This window comes from Podarcis melisellensis, assembly GCF_964234715.1.
Source record: "Podarcis melisellensis genome assembly, chromosome: 5".
Classification (NCBI taxonomy): domain Eukaryota; kingdom Metazoa; phylum Chordata; class Lepidosauria; order Squamata; family Lacertidae; genus Podarcis; species Podarcis melisellensis.
Window position 1 is genome coordinate 74,281,427 of NC_138537.1, and position 14,918 is coordinate 74,296,344.

The 14,918-nt window shown below is 42.3% G+C and overlaps 1 protein-coding gene across 1 annotated transcript in view; it reads right to left on the reverse strand.

Annotated features, from left to right (window-relative positions):
- BICC1 (BicC family RNA binding protein 1) overlaps positions 1-14,918 on the reverse strand; it is a gene marked incomplete at its 5' end in the record, with an annotated part of 107,654 nt that overhangs the window by 8,211 nt on the left and 84,525 nt on the right. Inside the window, 9 exons of the mRNA XM_081913504.1 lie at positions 2,569-2,723; positions 4,043-4,082; positions 4,737-4,902; positions 5,925-6,081; positions 7,061-7,202; positions 9,273-9,469; positions 10,100-10,258; positions 10,784-10,970; positions 14,277-14,408. Of these exons, the coding sequence (XP_081769630.1) occupies positions 2,569-2,723; positions 4,043-4,082; positions 4,737-4,902; positions 5,925-6,081; positions 7,061-7,202; positions 9,273-9,469; positions 10,100-10,258; positions 10,784-10,970; positions 14,277-14,408 (1,335 nt within the window). The remainder of the gene's footprint in view (positions 1-2,568; positions 2,724-4,042; positions 4,083-4,736; positions 4,903-5,924; positions 6,082-7,060; positions 7,203-9,272; positions 9,470-10,099; positions 10,259-10,783; positions 10,971-14,276; positions 14,409-14,918) is intronic.

Genomic DNA, 14,918 nt, shown 5'->3' on the forward strand with positions numbered 1-14,918 from the left:
TGAGCATTTCTTGACATGGAAGAACATCCAGGCCTGAAGGGGTGCAGTTCAGCAAGGACTGCATGGATATATTGCTGAGTACTTACTTTGGGCTCTGGGGTCTTATTAAATACAAAAAAGTTTGCAACCAACAGGATTCTGTACTCACCGGCATATATGGAGGACACACTACCTTATTCAGCTCAGGACCTCAATACCTTAAGGACCATCTCTCCTCAAACTGACCTGGACCCTGTGTGCTTGTTATCTGAGGCCCTTCTCTATGTCCCGCCTCCCTGAGAGCTTTGGAGGGTGACAACACAAGAACTGGTCTTTTTGTGGTGGCTCCCCATCTGTGGGATGCTCTCCCCAGAGAGGCTTGCCTGGCACCTTCATTACATGTCTTTAGGTGTCAGGTGAAAAATATCCCTCTTTACACGGGCCTTCAGCCATGGTTGGTTAAATGTGTGGGTGGGTGCAGGTCCTAGGGGCTGTTGTTATGATTATTTTATTATCGTGCTGTGTGTTATGTTTTTGTTATTATGCTGCATAAATTATTATGCTGCCCTGGGATCTTTGGATAAAGGGTGGTATATAAATCGAATAAATAAAAAAGCAACAATAGTTATGCAATAGGCCAAGGTTATGCCACCTAGTCATTCATTTTGGCAGTAGCTAATTACTAACACATCCATCACCAACATGGTTGTAATATGGTTGGCACCCTTTTCAACTCTACCCTTCCTTTTTATTGGGCTTGCTCCCATTTTTTGTAAGAGACATCTCAATAACTTTGGTTTTAGGGAAAGAAACTCATGACCCACATCACAAGCAAACCTGTGAAGCTCTTAAAAAAAGAAGAAAATGGCACCATCCTAATGCAACAGTGCCTCCACAGTGTCATTCCATGACCCGGAATGCTCCTCACCACACTGAGATTGTCATGTGATCCACTGGAGACTTTGTGACCACGCCCACACGTTCCCAGAGTTCACTGGTTAACTCCTGGCTAATCATTTTGGAATCAATGATGTAAGGTACCGTGACAGAAGTGCTTTCTAATACCAATGGAAGTTCTGAAAACAGCCCAGTATAAGCAGGAAAACAAAGGGATCCGTGGTTTTTATTTTGCCCACATGTCTCAAGCAAAGCAAAACAATGAGCGGCGGAGTCTCTGAAGAAATAGTTTACAGAGCAAGGAACCCAGGCTGTGGTTTGCTTCTGGGTTACAGCCAAGTGACTCAGAGACAGAAAACATTTTTAGTCTCCTAATAAACTCCTGTGAAAAAGGGAGACAAGTAAAATGGCTGGAAGATAATGCGAAACACACGAGACAACATTTATCTGCTAAAAGTATATACAGTACGAGGAACAGCGTGTGCCAAACTAAACCTGTTCCTAAGGAAAATCCATTTTTATTATTTACATCCTATTCACAAGTTGTGAAGATGGTTCATAAAAAAGCCTATATCTCATTTAATGCAATGTTTTGACTTTGCAAAAGAGAAAGCACAGTTTCTGCCATGGGTGTTTTCCACCTATCAGTTAGACATCTGAACAGTAGACTTTCCACCCTGCCACTGTTAACACTGTCATGGGGGAATCCCTTGCACCCCACACTCCAGAAAACTCAAATGGCAGCAAAACCCATAAACATTTGGTGTTGGTAAAGATCTGGTATCATATCTAAAGAGATGCTCCTTTATAATGTTGAGTGTTTTGCAGTGTTACCACAATGGAAATTTGCTGTAGGAGGAGCACAATGCAGAAGACCTTGAAATGTTGAGCAGGGGAGCAGCATGACTACTCTTGCTTTCTCATCCCTCCTTGTCAACCAAGAGTTCCACAGCTCTGCTACCAGGAAGCCACAGTAGATCATGACACTACAATCTTCTCTCCTTCATCTAGAAGCTACTGCAAAACGGTTCATTGTGGGAATCTGCATTGCACTTGCCATGTAACTTAACCTCGTGGCATGAACCATGTCCATGCTGGGATCCAGTTGCCAACAGGCAGAATCTCCCCCCCCCCCGGCTTTTTCCACTTTAGATTTCATAGGCCTTGAACCTTCAGTAATTATCTCATGTGTCTTATTGTGAAAGCCACAAATACAAGTTTTAAGTCCTTATGCAGCCTCCAATTAGTTGTGGCTGCATTCTAGAAAACAGGCCATTATGATTATTCATTCAAGCTAGAAATGAAAATACTTTTGCTTTGCAGACACTTGTACAAAAAAACACAGGTGATCACCACCGACTACACTGGGGAACTGCCACAGAGCTACAGCCTTGGACTGATCCCGTGTGACTATTTTTACCCTTTTAACATCTACAGGACCACATTTCTCTAGTTCTTTGTTTGATGTACAGACTATGCTGAACCTGTTTTTAAAACCCAATAAAATTAACAGAGACTCCATAAATCAATGAAGAGTTAAACCTAGAGAAGTCAAAGAACATGCCGCGTTGCAGCTTCTTAAGATCTTGGAGCTTCAAGTTCTCTGCAAATTGGTACATATGTTCAAAATTCAGGTGAGTGGCCCCAGTTTCTTGCATGCATAGCAAAACTCATACTTGCAGTTTTGCATACCTCATAAGTTGTTGACATGGATGGTTTATAAGACACGTGGTTAGCTCTTCTCAATTCCTTGATTGTTTCGGCTGGCATTGATTTGGAGAAGCCAAGCCCGCTCCAGGTGTTTGTCGGTGTCCTCACCTCCGTAACAACTGGCTTCTTTAACATAGCTTAAAGAAAACAAAGGACAGCATACCCGTAAGCATGAACCCTGTACGTTTTTGGATAAAAATGGCGTTTTTTGGCCAAAACAGGTTGCTCTTAACCTTTGCTTCCCTCCACATATACTGGGATGGTGTGATGACCACCAATCTTGTAGGGATTTACAATTCTGTATGTATGAGGAGAAACCATGGAGCTCCAATAACACATACAAGCTAAGTATCTTAGATATAATAATGTGTGCTGCGGGCATTTGTACATACATGCATGCACATCTCATTCCTTATAGAGAGGTTCTGGCATATATGCCAGAAGAAAGAGGGAGGCTATTTGGAAAAGAGAAATGGAGAACTGAGATGGGTCCCAAGCCCACCATGATGGAACGCTGTGTTGATAACAACAACAACAACAACAACAACAACAACAACAACAACAACAACTATTATTATACCACACCCATCTGGCTGGGTTTCCCCAGCCACTCTGGGCGGCTTCCAACCGGATATTAAAAACAATACAGTGTCAGACATTAAAAACTTCCCTAAACAGAGCCGCCTTCAGTAGTCTTTTAAAAGTAAAATAGTTGCTTATTGCCTTGACATCTGCTGGGAGGGCTCTCTCCCTGGTTCCCTGTAACTCACTTCTCGCAGCGAGGGAACTGCCAGAAGGCCCTTGGCGCTGGACCTCAGTGTCCAGGCTGGATGATGGGGGTGAAGACGCTCCTTCAGGTAAACAGGACTGAGGCCCACTTGCCAATGACTTCTGTGATATCTCCACATATATTTTATATGGGGATTAGCCAGATGTGCATATTAATGTATGCACGCAGCACCCATTCCAACTGCGGTCACTTATGCTTAGAAATATGGAAGGCACTGAACCCCCAACACCTTCCCCTGTGTTTACAGGATGCGCAGCCAGTTGGCAATCCCCTCCATCCAAGTTGCTGCAAAAAGGGGATGCATGCTAAGCATGATTATACAAGAGGAAAATGGTGCAGTAGAAGATGAGGCCTGTGTTTCTTGAAAACAAAGTTCCCGATGAAACATGAGCATGTCATCCTTTCCAACCACCTGCCCCAAGACAAGTTTATTCTGGACCAAGAAGTTTCAAGTTTACAGTGTTCTCCCACACTGTAACAGCAGAACCAGAGTTTTTATACACAGAGAAGTTTGGATTGCAAAACATGTTGTCTACGATACAGCTTCTCGATTTGAGCAACCAAGCCAGCCAAATCTCAGGGCAGCAGGGGAGGGAAGCACGAACCCTTTCATTGCTCAGCTACCAAACAGATATATATGCTGCAAGTCACAGTTGTCCCACATACCTTTGGTTGCTAATAGCTTCTTCTGTTCATAGTCAAATGCCTAAAAATGAAACACACAGAAGGCAGCTTAATCACTGCTCTCACTAAATGTCATGCCAGTACTCTGCTCTCCAAGCCACAAAGATTTTGATCACGGTCCATAAGTTTGTCTAGGGGGAACACTAAGCACTGAACAACAATGTGCCAGCAAGTCCAATTAACATTTGATATACTTAAAACTTTCACTTAAAACCAGCTAATTAGGGCTGTAAATAGCTTTGTAGTTATTCCTAAACCTTCACCCAATCTACTATTTTCAAACACAGACTCTTTCTCCAAGGTATTTGGAGTTTGGTTCTCTGATCTAAAAATTGCTTCTTCGCCATGTGATTACTGCTGCAGGAGCACTGAAAAACTTCTCATGCTGAGTTTTGCTTTGGTCACCAAGTTCCATCACCAAGTTACCACAGTGTGAGCTCCAACCCCCTTGGGGTAGATTGGCTGTCTGCTTTTTCCTGCCATATTCATAATGGGACATCCTTTTGCAATTATGGACCAGGCATATGTGGACTGGGACAGGCAGAATCCTCACACACACACACACACACACACACACAGTTATAAGGGCTGAAGGAGCCAGAGTAATTGGAGTCCAGATCTGGCCACTTCTTGGTTTTCACCGCAATTTGGGCTTAAGCTACCACATGCTCAGTACCTGCATATTCACATATGATGACTGTGGGGCAAGGCGCGCTCTTTCAGAATTCTGCTGGGCTGCTGCTGCCCTCTCAGCTGCTCGTTCACTTCCAGGAGCCTTTTTATCAGCCACTGGGTTCTCTGAACCACTCAGCTCAGAATCTGAAAGCAGCCTCTCTGTGGTGCTGAAAAGATGAGAGGGGTTTCTTTTAGGGAGCAGGATTTGCTTTTAAAGTGCGCAGAGATCTTAACAGCATTTGTTTTGTTCTCAGTTAAAGCAACAGGAAAAGAAAACATTTTTGAAGGACAAGACAGATTAGGTACTCATCTTTAAGCACTGGAATGCAAATAATAACTTTGTACAGAATTTAATGCTTGCTTTTTCAGAGGTGACGCAGCAAGCAGTCTGCTAATGTTGGCTTTAGCTTCCACGGCCACCAGTATTATTTGCATTAACTTCCCAAAAAGCTCAATTCAAAGTGTGAATAAGAGAGTTTGGCTCACTCGTTTCCCAAGAGAGCATCTTTGGAGGTATGTAGATCTAAGAGTGCATGAATATGTTCCCTGTGGCCCATGTGGCTGCTCACAGACCAAGGATTAGTGGAAAAGGCTATTTAAGTGTGGGCCAACTTATTGGTGTGAACTGATCTGGTCACATTGCTCCTTACTTTTAAGCAAAGTGGGGAATATAACCCACATCCAATTGAGAAGTCGCAACTACATCGCTATGGCAATATTAAAAAGCCTGCCTTAAAAGTTACTGAAGAGTTGTCTTGTGGAAAGTATGCTGTGACCCCACACATTTCTTTTGGAGAGCTAGTGTGGTGGGTATGAGACTGACCTGTAAATCACAAAATTCCCTGCTGAAATCTCACCACTCACTATGTAGCCTTGCGCAAGCCTTGTTTTCTCAGCCCTAGGGAACCTCTACTGCAATAGGGGGGCGGTAACATTGAGAGACTCTCTGTTAAGTATTAGCATGCAGGTAGCACTTCAATTAAGCAAAAATCATGAGAGTCAAATGTGGGTCATCAGGAGATCACCATGTCCATATGAATTCTGAGAAGCTCTCTTACTTCAGGGCAGAGCCTTAACTCCAGAGTTAGACCATTATTAATGGCAGAGCTACCTGCCCTTCGCCAGAACATGTAAAATATGTTACTGCCTCCCTGTACTTTATAAAGTCATATTTATGAATGTGACATACTGTAAGTGAGAGTTTTTGGTGCCTTGCAACAGTTCTACTGTTTGCCTCTTTGCACAGGATTGCTTGGAGGAACTCATCATTTGCTTGAGATCACTGGCATTGGCTGAATGTGATGGACTTCTTGGCATGCCCACCTCCACAAAGGCATCATTGCAACCTAAGGAAAACAAAGAGCAGTATATTATGTATCTGTCAGGAATGATTTAAAGCTAGCACAAATCCTGTCACTATAGGAACTGATTCGATAGCCACCAAGATCCTTCTATAGTATTGATTCCGCTGAAGATTTGGGCATTTCAATTTATTATGAAGGATATTTGCAGCTTTCCCAAAAAATAGTTAAACACAGTCTCTATGCACAGCAGGACTTTGTAATAAAAACACAAAGCATGCTCATATATCATTTGTGTAGGGAAAGAATGATTCACATTTTCTTAGTGCAGAATTTCTGTTACCAAACTTTTCAGCAAAGCACTACACAGAGACCTTTAGCAGCCATATACACACTTGAAGGTGTAATATTAGAAGAAAATAAGAAATTGAATTTTACAGTGCAATATAAAAACCTCGATTTGAGCAGTTTTACTGGTCTGGCTCATATGTAATATAAAAGCATGGTTTGCTGTTTGAAGTGAAAGCTGCCGTGAATCTTGATCTCATACATTCCCTTCTTTCCCATTTTGCTTGAGTTCAGGAAACTGCAGGTTAGAATAAACTGGGGACAAGAGATTTAAAACTCCTCCCTTTCCAACTAAGGGGAGGGAAAGCATGCAAGCCCAAGGCTCATTTCTATAATGAAGCACGGCTTGTTTTATTCCAAGCCAAGCTACTGACGAACTCATGTGTAAGATGAGTGACAATGGATTTAACGGCAACCCTCAACCAGCTATTTGAACTTGAGCATCTCTTCAATATTTAGCATGATGACGACTTGGGAATCCTGCCGAAACTGGCAGCTCCTTCTTAATTTCTTCCTATCTGCTTAGTCGCTTAGCTTGCCATTTACTCAGCTGGTGTTTAGAATGATTCATCACCAATTAAAATACAAGCTTATCCCGAATCTCTCAGGAGAGGTAACCCTGCCCATCTGAGAGGATAAGGCAACCTGAGAAAGCACAATGCTTATTTGATTATACCTTCGCCAGCATTTGCCTTGGTGGTCACTTGTTCAGAGGCACTATGACTATTTGTCTGCCTGGATGGATCGCTGTGGTTTGGACCCAATACATTTTCACCGAGTGATGCAGCAGTTAGTGCAGTATATTTCATAGCTGAGGTCTGGAATAGTCGCAAGAATGTTTAGTCATAATCTTAAACTATAAAACATTTTATTGAAAAAGATCCACTGAGAACAACAAAAAGGAGCAGTTTAAACTTAAGCATTTACACTGGCAAAAGTCCTTTGATGAATGGCAAGAGGGGTGCCCATACAGAGCAGGGCCTGTCATGAAAGAGATGCCCGGGAGGAGATGAGAAAACCTAATGGCATGTTTCACACAACATAGAAAAGTAACCGAGGTTTGAAACAAAACAAAACCCCTGTGGTTTAATGGGAAAAAGCTGTGTGCTACTGCATGCTGCTGAAATCCTGGGTGCTGTACTCCTCCCCTGCTGCTGCCAGGAAACAGGCCATGGTCTGGCTTATCGTGTCATCCAAACTTGGGTCATGGTTTCTTTCCCCCAAACAAACCACAAGCATTAGGCCAGGAACAAACCTTGGCTTCCATGTTTCGGAGAGAAATAAATGATGAGAGCAGGTTCAGATGACACAACAAGCCAGAGCACGGCTTGATTCCCAGCAAGAGAGGAGCAAAGCACCCGTGATTTTGGCTGCATGCGCTAGAATTCTGTCCATTCACATTAAACCACAGTTTATTTTAACTATGGTTTAAAGTGAAATGCAAACCAGGACAATGTCAGGAACAGGGGATTTGGCTTGTAAGCAATGACACAAGGAGCAGAACTTTAGCAACTTTCCTAGGAGGGAATGGCAGTACAATATGTACACTCAAGGACACCACTAGAGTCATCCCCTACTTACCCAGATGCCTTTCCCAGCAAACAGCACACCCACTCTTTCCCCAAGATCAAGCATAGTTTAACTGAATGGAATATTTATGTCTGACCCTAATCCACAGAAGACTTTTGTCATGCCCCACAGAAGCCATCCACTGATGCACTCTTCCAATATTGTGAGTTCAGATTGTCACTGTTGAAAATTATCTTTGTGCCAAAGTGGTGGAACACAAAATTAGGTAGATTGCAGACAGAAAGAAACTCAAATAAGGGGAAAAATATTTACACCCCCCCCATCAATTGCAGGAAAACAAGTCTAGGTTTTAAAACAATGAGCAGCACTAAATCTGAGTTTCAAAAATCAATGTTCCTATTTTGGATGTATTCCCTACAATTCGAGATACTGAAGATGCCAAGTAGGAAGGAAGCTGCAATGGCAAAGTGACACCACTATTATACTCTGCAAAGCTTAAGAAGCCAAACCTTTTCCTTAACACAAAAGCCCCGAAGATTGCTTGGTTGATTTCTATTGACATTAGTGAGACCTTTAGCTGGCTTGAACTGATTTCAAATGGGACTTAAAATACAACCCACTCTGTGGCTGCATCTGGATGCTATGTTAAACTATGGTTTAACAAGTGAAAAAAGCCTTGGTCTCATATGCTCCTCCTTCTCTTCTCCTTCAGTACAGTAATGAGGAGATCAGAAGTGTTCATTTTCATTTAAACTCAGCAACTCAGCTTTATGTCCAAATCCTGAAAAACTGTGGTTAGTCTAAACTATTATTTATTGAAACAAGCCAACATCAAACCATGGTTTATGAAGTTGACTGGTTTCAGCAAACCATCCTTATAACTAACCACAGTTTGTCTGGGTTGGTACATGCAACTAAACTGTGTTTAAATGAAAATGAAACCTAAAGCTTCCAACCTCTTCCTGGCAGCTTCACTGTAGGAGGAGAGGGAGCACACAGACCTCCAGACTTACTTTCAGCCTATAAATAGTAAAAAGGTGCCCACCTCAGATTTGTCCCACCTGTACAGAGGGAGATATATAAATTAATGTTTGACCACAATCTCCACATTTACCTGCTGTGTTACAGTTTATAACCATTAGATTGACAAAGTGCCCTAATTAATCAAGGCAGGAGATTTTTTTATACTCTGCTTGCTGTTTTAACATAAGCTTTTAACATTTTTTTATTGTCTAAATGATAATTTACTTAGATGTATTTTCAATATGCGTTGACTGCATGATCCTAAGCATATTTACTTAGTTCAATGGCATACTCTCAACGAAGAATGCTTAGGATTGTAGCCTAAGTCAATTTACCTTTACATGACCATTTAGAGAAGCTGAGCTTTTCTTGTTTTCCGCTTGCATGCCATTGACATGAATATCGACAGGGGTCAAGCCAGGAGGGGGAGATGGCGTGTTCTGGCTATAGTTTGGCACTCCTGATAGAAGAATACTGGTCAAAGTGGCTTGGGCAGTAGATGGCATCATCAGGTGGGGAATAGCAGAGAAGCCTGAAAGAAAATGTAACAACTTCTAGATCAGTAACATTTCTCAATTGCATTCATGCACAAAATCTTCATTAAATAGAGCAGCAATTACGGACAGCCAGGCAATTGCTCCAGTACAGCTTTTTCTCAACTGCCGGCATCTCTCTATGGCACCGTCCTACTACTTGAAATGTCAATGACTGAACCTGGAACATTCTGCAAAGGAAGTGCTCTATCCTAGGATACTCCACTGTAAAGAAGGTCATTACAACGAAGAGACTTAAAATTGATCACATCACTTTAATGCTATAAACGAGAGCTTTCCAAACTGTGATTCGACCCGTTAGTGTGTTGGCTGCAGTGTGTAGGTGTGTTGTGCGAACGCTCCCCACGCTCCTCCTGGGGCTGGAAATGGGTTAACTTAACCTCCGGTTTGCTAGCAAAATTGAATTACTGTGTCATGAAATGATGTATGTCTAAAAAGTGTGTCAACAACATGAAAAGTTGTGAAAGCTCTGCCATAAACCTTTGTGGAACTTGGGAATTCTTCATAATTTGGATCCCATGCTTCTCTCTAAAAACATTTTTTACCGTTCACTATGCAAAAGTTCAAGCTGTATTTTTTTTTTAATCAAACAAATGAGACCTACTAACCTGTAGCACTTGTATTGGCAATTGAAGATGCCCACAATGTTGGGCTGGGCGTGCCTGAACTAGGACTCTGCAAAGGACTAACAGAACTATTGAGAGCATTTAGGAGAGAATTTGGTGCGGTGGACGTGCTGACAGACAAGGCTGTTGGACCAAGGAGGCCTACAAAGTAAAAAAGCAAGACAGGTAACTTACTCCTCACACGCCTGCACAGAATGAATGAAACAATGCTTTTAAAAAAATAAATCAAATTCTTCAAATTAATTTTGTTATAATATCACATTGGAAGACTGACATTTTCAAAGAGGAGTCCACATAAACCTATACTTCCCATGATAGCTACTTCCCCCTTCAGAGATGCTGGGGCTACCTGGACATGGGGCATTTTACTTCCCTCTCTCTTTAAACTCTAGTGCTGCAAGGTCAACAACCCTCTTTGGAAACTGGTCACCAATGGACTTTAATCGGAAATCCCACTGACACCCAACTCTGTCCTATCCTTGTCTCTTACCCCAGCTGTTCCTTCATTGCCAACAGCATTGCCCCAAAGCCGTTATTTCACATCCCACCCTCAATATCTTCCATTACCCCTCTTCAGTTAAATATATGGTTAAAACACAGCTTGTCCCACAACCCAACTCATAGCGCGAAGTTTCGGAGTACAGTAAAGTACTGTAGACTTCTTACCGAGTCCAGTAAGTCCTAGCCCAGCTGAGGACAGGATATCCAAACCAGGACATGAGAGGCCAACAGGACATGAGACTGCGGATGGGCTTGTTGCCATGGGGACTCCACTGCTTTCAAGGCCCAGGAGACATTTTCGTGCCTCGTACATGTTTAAGGCATTTCGCTCAACACTTTTCACAATTACAGACTGTAAGGAGAAAACATGCAAGCAAGGAAATGCAATAAAATGTTCCAAGGGATTCTGATAACTGGCAACATTTAGAGGAATTTGTTTACAAACCCACTCTCGAGCCAAACTCATCCTCTGGTATTAATAGAAAGACGGCAGTTAGGTCTGCAAAACTTGTAGGGATTACTTAACATTTTGCCTTTTTCTAAAGGAAGAACTGTGGAACACAGGGATGGTACAAAGAGCCTTGTTTATTTTCTCCCTTACAAGATAAAACACAATTATCTAAATGATGTGTATGTTTTATAATCTTTCAAAACGGGACAAGTGTTTATGTAAAAAAAAATTCATTTCTCCTGCAACTACTTAGAATTACACTAAATAGTTCTGGTAGCAAATCTACGTTTTTACATACACAGGAAAAGTGAGATCCTGTCAGCCTTAATGGAGTCCACAAATTCCTGCATCCTCTTTTCTGCCCAATCTTCGATCACAGAGCAAGGTTTGCCAACAACCAAAAGGCTGCTTGTACCTGAGCTAAAATCTTCCTTCTTTCCATTTTAGGATGAAGGCCTGCAAACCGTGTATGCTACTGATTATTCTCCCTCTCAAGTTCATGTCTTTTGAGCCCCTATATCCTGCACCCACCCCACTCCCAGCCTCGTGAACTCAGGCTGTTTCCCCTCCCTAAGCTAACAATGTTATATGTGCAATGTGTCAGTGTAGTTAATGCAAACCAAGGTTCACTCACAAACCAGGAATTTTGCATAGCCCTGCTCAAAGTTTCCAATTCTGGTCACATAACCTAAGATTGCACATATTGAAAACAATTTATACTTTGGTACTTCTACTTGTCTCTGAAGGGGGAGGGAGGCAGTTACCAACATGAATTAAATCTACAATCTACAGGAGACCTGGAGATCAATGGATGTAAACAACATATTTTTGCCAGTTTGAACTGAATATGTGTATGGTGAATGCAACTGCTATACTACAGGCTCAGATCCTTATTAACTTTGCCATGTCATTACTTCCAGAAGCTCTAGTTAAGGAAAACCAAATTCTGGCCACGTGGTGGGGAGCTCAAGGAATTATTCCATAATTTAATCTTCCAACCCAGACTGCATTGCAATGGGCACTAGTTGTGCAACAGCATTCTTACATCAAGTACAATCAGCCTGAAATTTTAGTAAAAATGTCCGCTATATGGAGTTTTTACAAACACCTGACAATTCTTCCCTTGCTTGGGTTTCTATATTTGTGTTGCTTATATCTCTAAAACAACATAAGAATGAACTAGAAACCTCATGTTCAGAACTCCCATTGTTCTAGGCGTATTTTGTGACAGGAATTTCATTAGTGTGAGCTGTTTCTGAGCTCTGGGTGCAGTACTGTGCCTAAGATTTCAGATTAAAATTGCAGAGTGGAAGGAAAGGGGGACCTTTTTCTGTCTCCCCACTTCCAGTTACTCCCTGAAGACTGGATAAGACACCCTCTTAAGAATATTAGGGGGTGGGGGGGGGCAAGGAAGGACTAGATCGGGGGTCAGCAAACTTTTTTAACTGGGGTCCGGTCCACTGTTCCTCAGAACTTGTGGGGGGTCGGACTATATTTTGAAACCAAACAAACAAACAAACAAAACAAATTCCTATGCATCACAAATATGCATTTCAAATAAAAGCACACATTCTACTCATGTAAAAACACGCTGATTCCTGGACCATCCGTGGGCTGGATTTAGAAGGCGATTGGGCCGGATCCGGGCCCTGGGCCTTAGTTTGCCTATCCATGGATTAGATCATGTGAAAAATGAACTTAATATTTTAGCTGAAATTCATTCATTTTCAGCTTTGTATTCTTGTTATAAAAAAGTATGCCTAGACATTCCGTTGTTGCGCCCATAACCTAGGCTTAAGGTGCCATTTACCCCTAGCTTTCATATCTCAGTTTCTAACACTGCTCGTGTTCATTGGAAGCCTTTATTATTAAAGCTTTACTGCAGTACCAGGAATATAACGAAGAGGGTTTTAATTGTTCACAAATAACAAACCAAAAAAAGATAGTCTGATAAAGCCAGTTCAAATAAGGTAAAGGTAAAGGGACCCCTGACCATTAGGTCCAGTCGTGGCCGACTCTGGGGTTGTGGCGCTCATCTCGCTTTATTGGCCGAGGGAGCCGGCGTACAGCTTCTGGGTCATGTGGCTTGCATGACTAAGCGGCTTCTGGCAAACCAGAGCAGCGCACAGAAACGCCGTTTACCTTCCCGCCAGAGTGGTAACTATTTATCTACTTGCACTTTGACGTGCTTTCGAATTGCTAGGCTGGCAGGAGCAGGGACTGAGCAACGGGAGCTCACCCCGTCGCGGGGATTCAAACCGCCGACCTTCTGATTGGCAAGTCCTAGGCTCTGTGATTTAACCCACATCACCACCTGCGTCCCAGTTCAAATAAAGCCAGCTACAAATTAGTTAATAGTATAAGTTAAACTCAAGGTAATAGGATGGATATTACCCAGTGGTGATTCAATATGGATATTGCCCTGTTTAGTGCTTTCTCCTATAAAATCGTGGAAGAGATATATTTTCTCCTCTTCCCATTATTTCACAAATCTGTATGCAAATGTTGTGCAGGCCTTGCAACCCATTTAGGAATTTGTTGTACTTATTTCCTGCTTTATATCCAAAGGAGCTTAAGGCAGCGCATATAACCCCACTCGTTTTTTTCCCATCCTTAAAACCCTGTGAAATAGGTTAGGCTGAGAGACAGGGACTTGCCCACGGTCCCTCAGTGAGTTTCACGGCTGAGTCAAGTTTCAAGTTGCAAGATACTACTGAAAAATATGAACAGGCCCAATGGGGCACATTCTGGGTTCTAGGCATAGACAACAGAGGTCAAAGCCTTGCTTGCCTCTCACCAGAGCCCATCATCACAAGGGCTCTTTGGTGGAGACATTGCAATAGGCGGAGAACCATGTCCTGCTTAGCTTCTGGTTTCCCAAGTGCCACTGAGTAAGCCCTCTTGCTTGTGCAATCTAGAGCTGGGTCTGAGTATGTATGCAAGGTTAAAGGGGATAGAGTTTCCATAACACTCCTAGTTTATTAGAAGCATTGGCTTCTCAGAGCTAAATGCATTAGATTATCTTTTTTAAAGAGGGCAAACTGGATGCAGAGGTGCTCTGTGAATGCAGGAAATAATTCTCAATAAAAAGCAGGTCTTGTTTTTAGGTGCTATACATCCATTGACTGAACAGCTAGTTTGGTTTATTTCTGGGCTGCAGAAGGAAGGCTTGATTTGCCTACAAAAAAGGGAATGTTTTCTACCAACCTTGCTTGGCTGCTTTGGCTTTGGCTTAATACTAATGAAGACGTCTAGCTGTTCCATTAGCTGAGTTATAAAGTGTGGTTCTACATCAATTTCTTCCTTCATATCAAACATCAGCACAAGAGGAAGGCAGCCCTGAAAGATTCAACACAAAACCCAATATCAACAGGCAAGCAGAGCATTATCCTACAAGTGCCTACTCAAAAGTAAGTGCCACTGAAATAGGAGGGGCTTACTCCTATGTAAGGAGGTATAGGATTGAAGCACCAGTCCATTTTCACAAGTGATTTTTAAAATTGGTTCACACATTTCCTGCGTTTGCAAATGAATGAAAAATAAAACACAAGAACCTAAAAACTAAGACATATTTAATTTTGCAATGAAGCTTTCTTATTTAACACCGGAAGCCAGTGAGAGAGGGTATTTGGGAAGTAGTGTTGTCACCCAACTGTATTTCTTCCTCTCATTAAATGCAGGTGAGACGACGGGGGTTAAGGAACCACTGTCTGAGATTGGTAATGGACTGGATGATGGCCAGTTTCAGTTAGTAATCTACTTACCATGTTCTACACTAACTAGGAAAGGATGCGTGGAACTCATCTGGCCAGACATTTGCACTGGCTTCTTGTCAATTTCTGGGCTCAA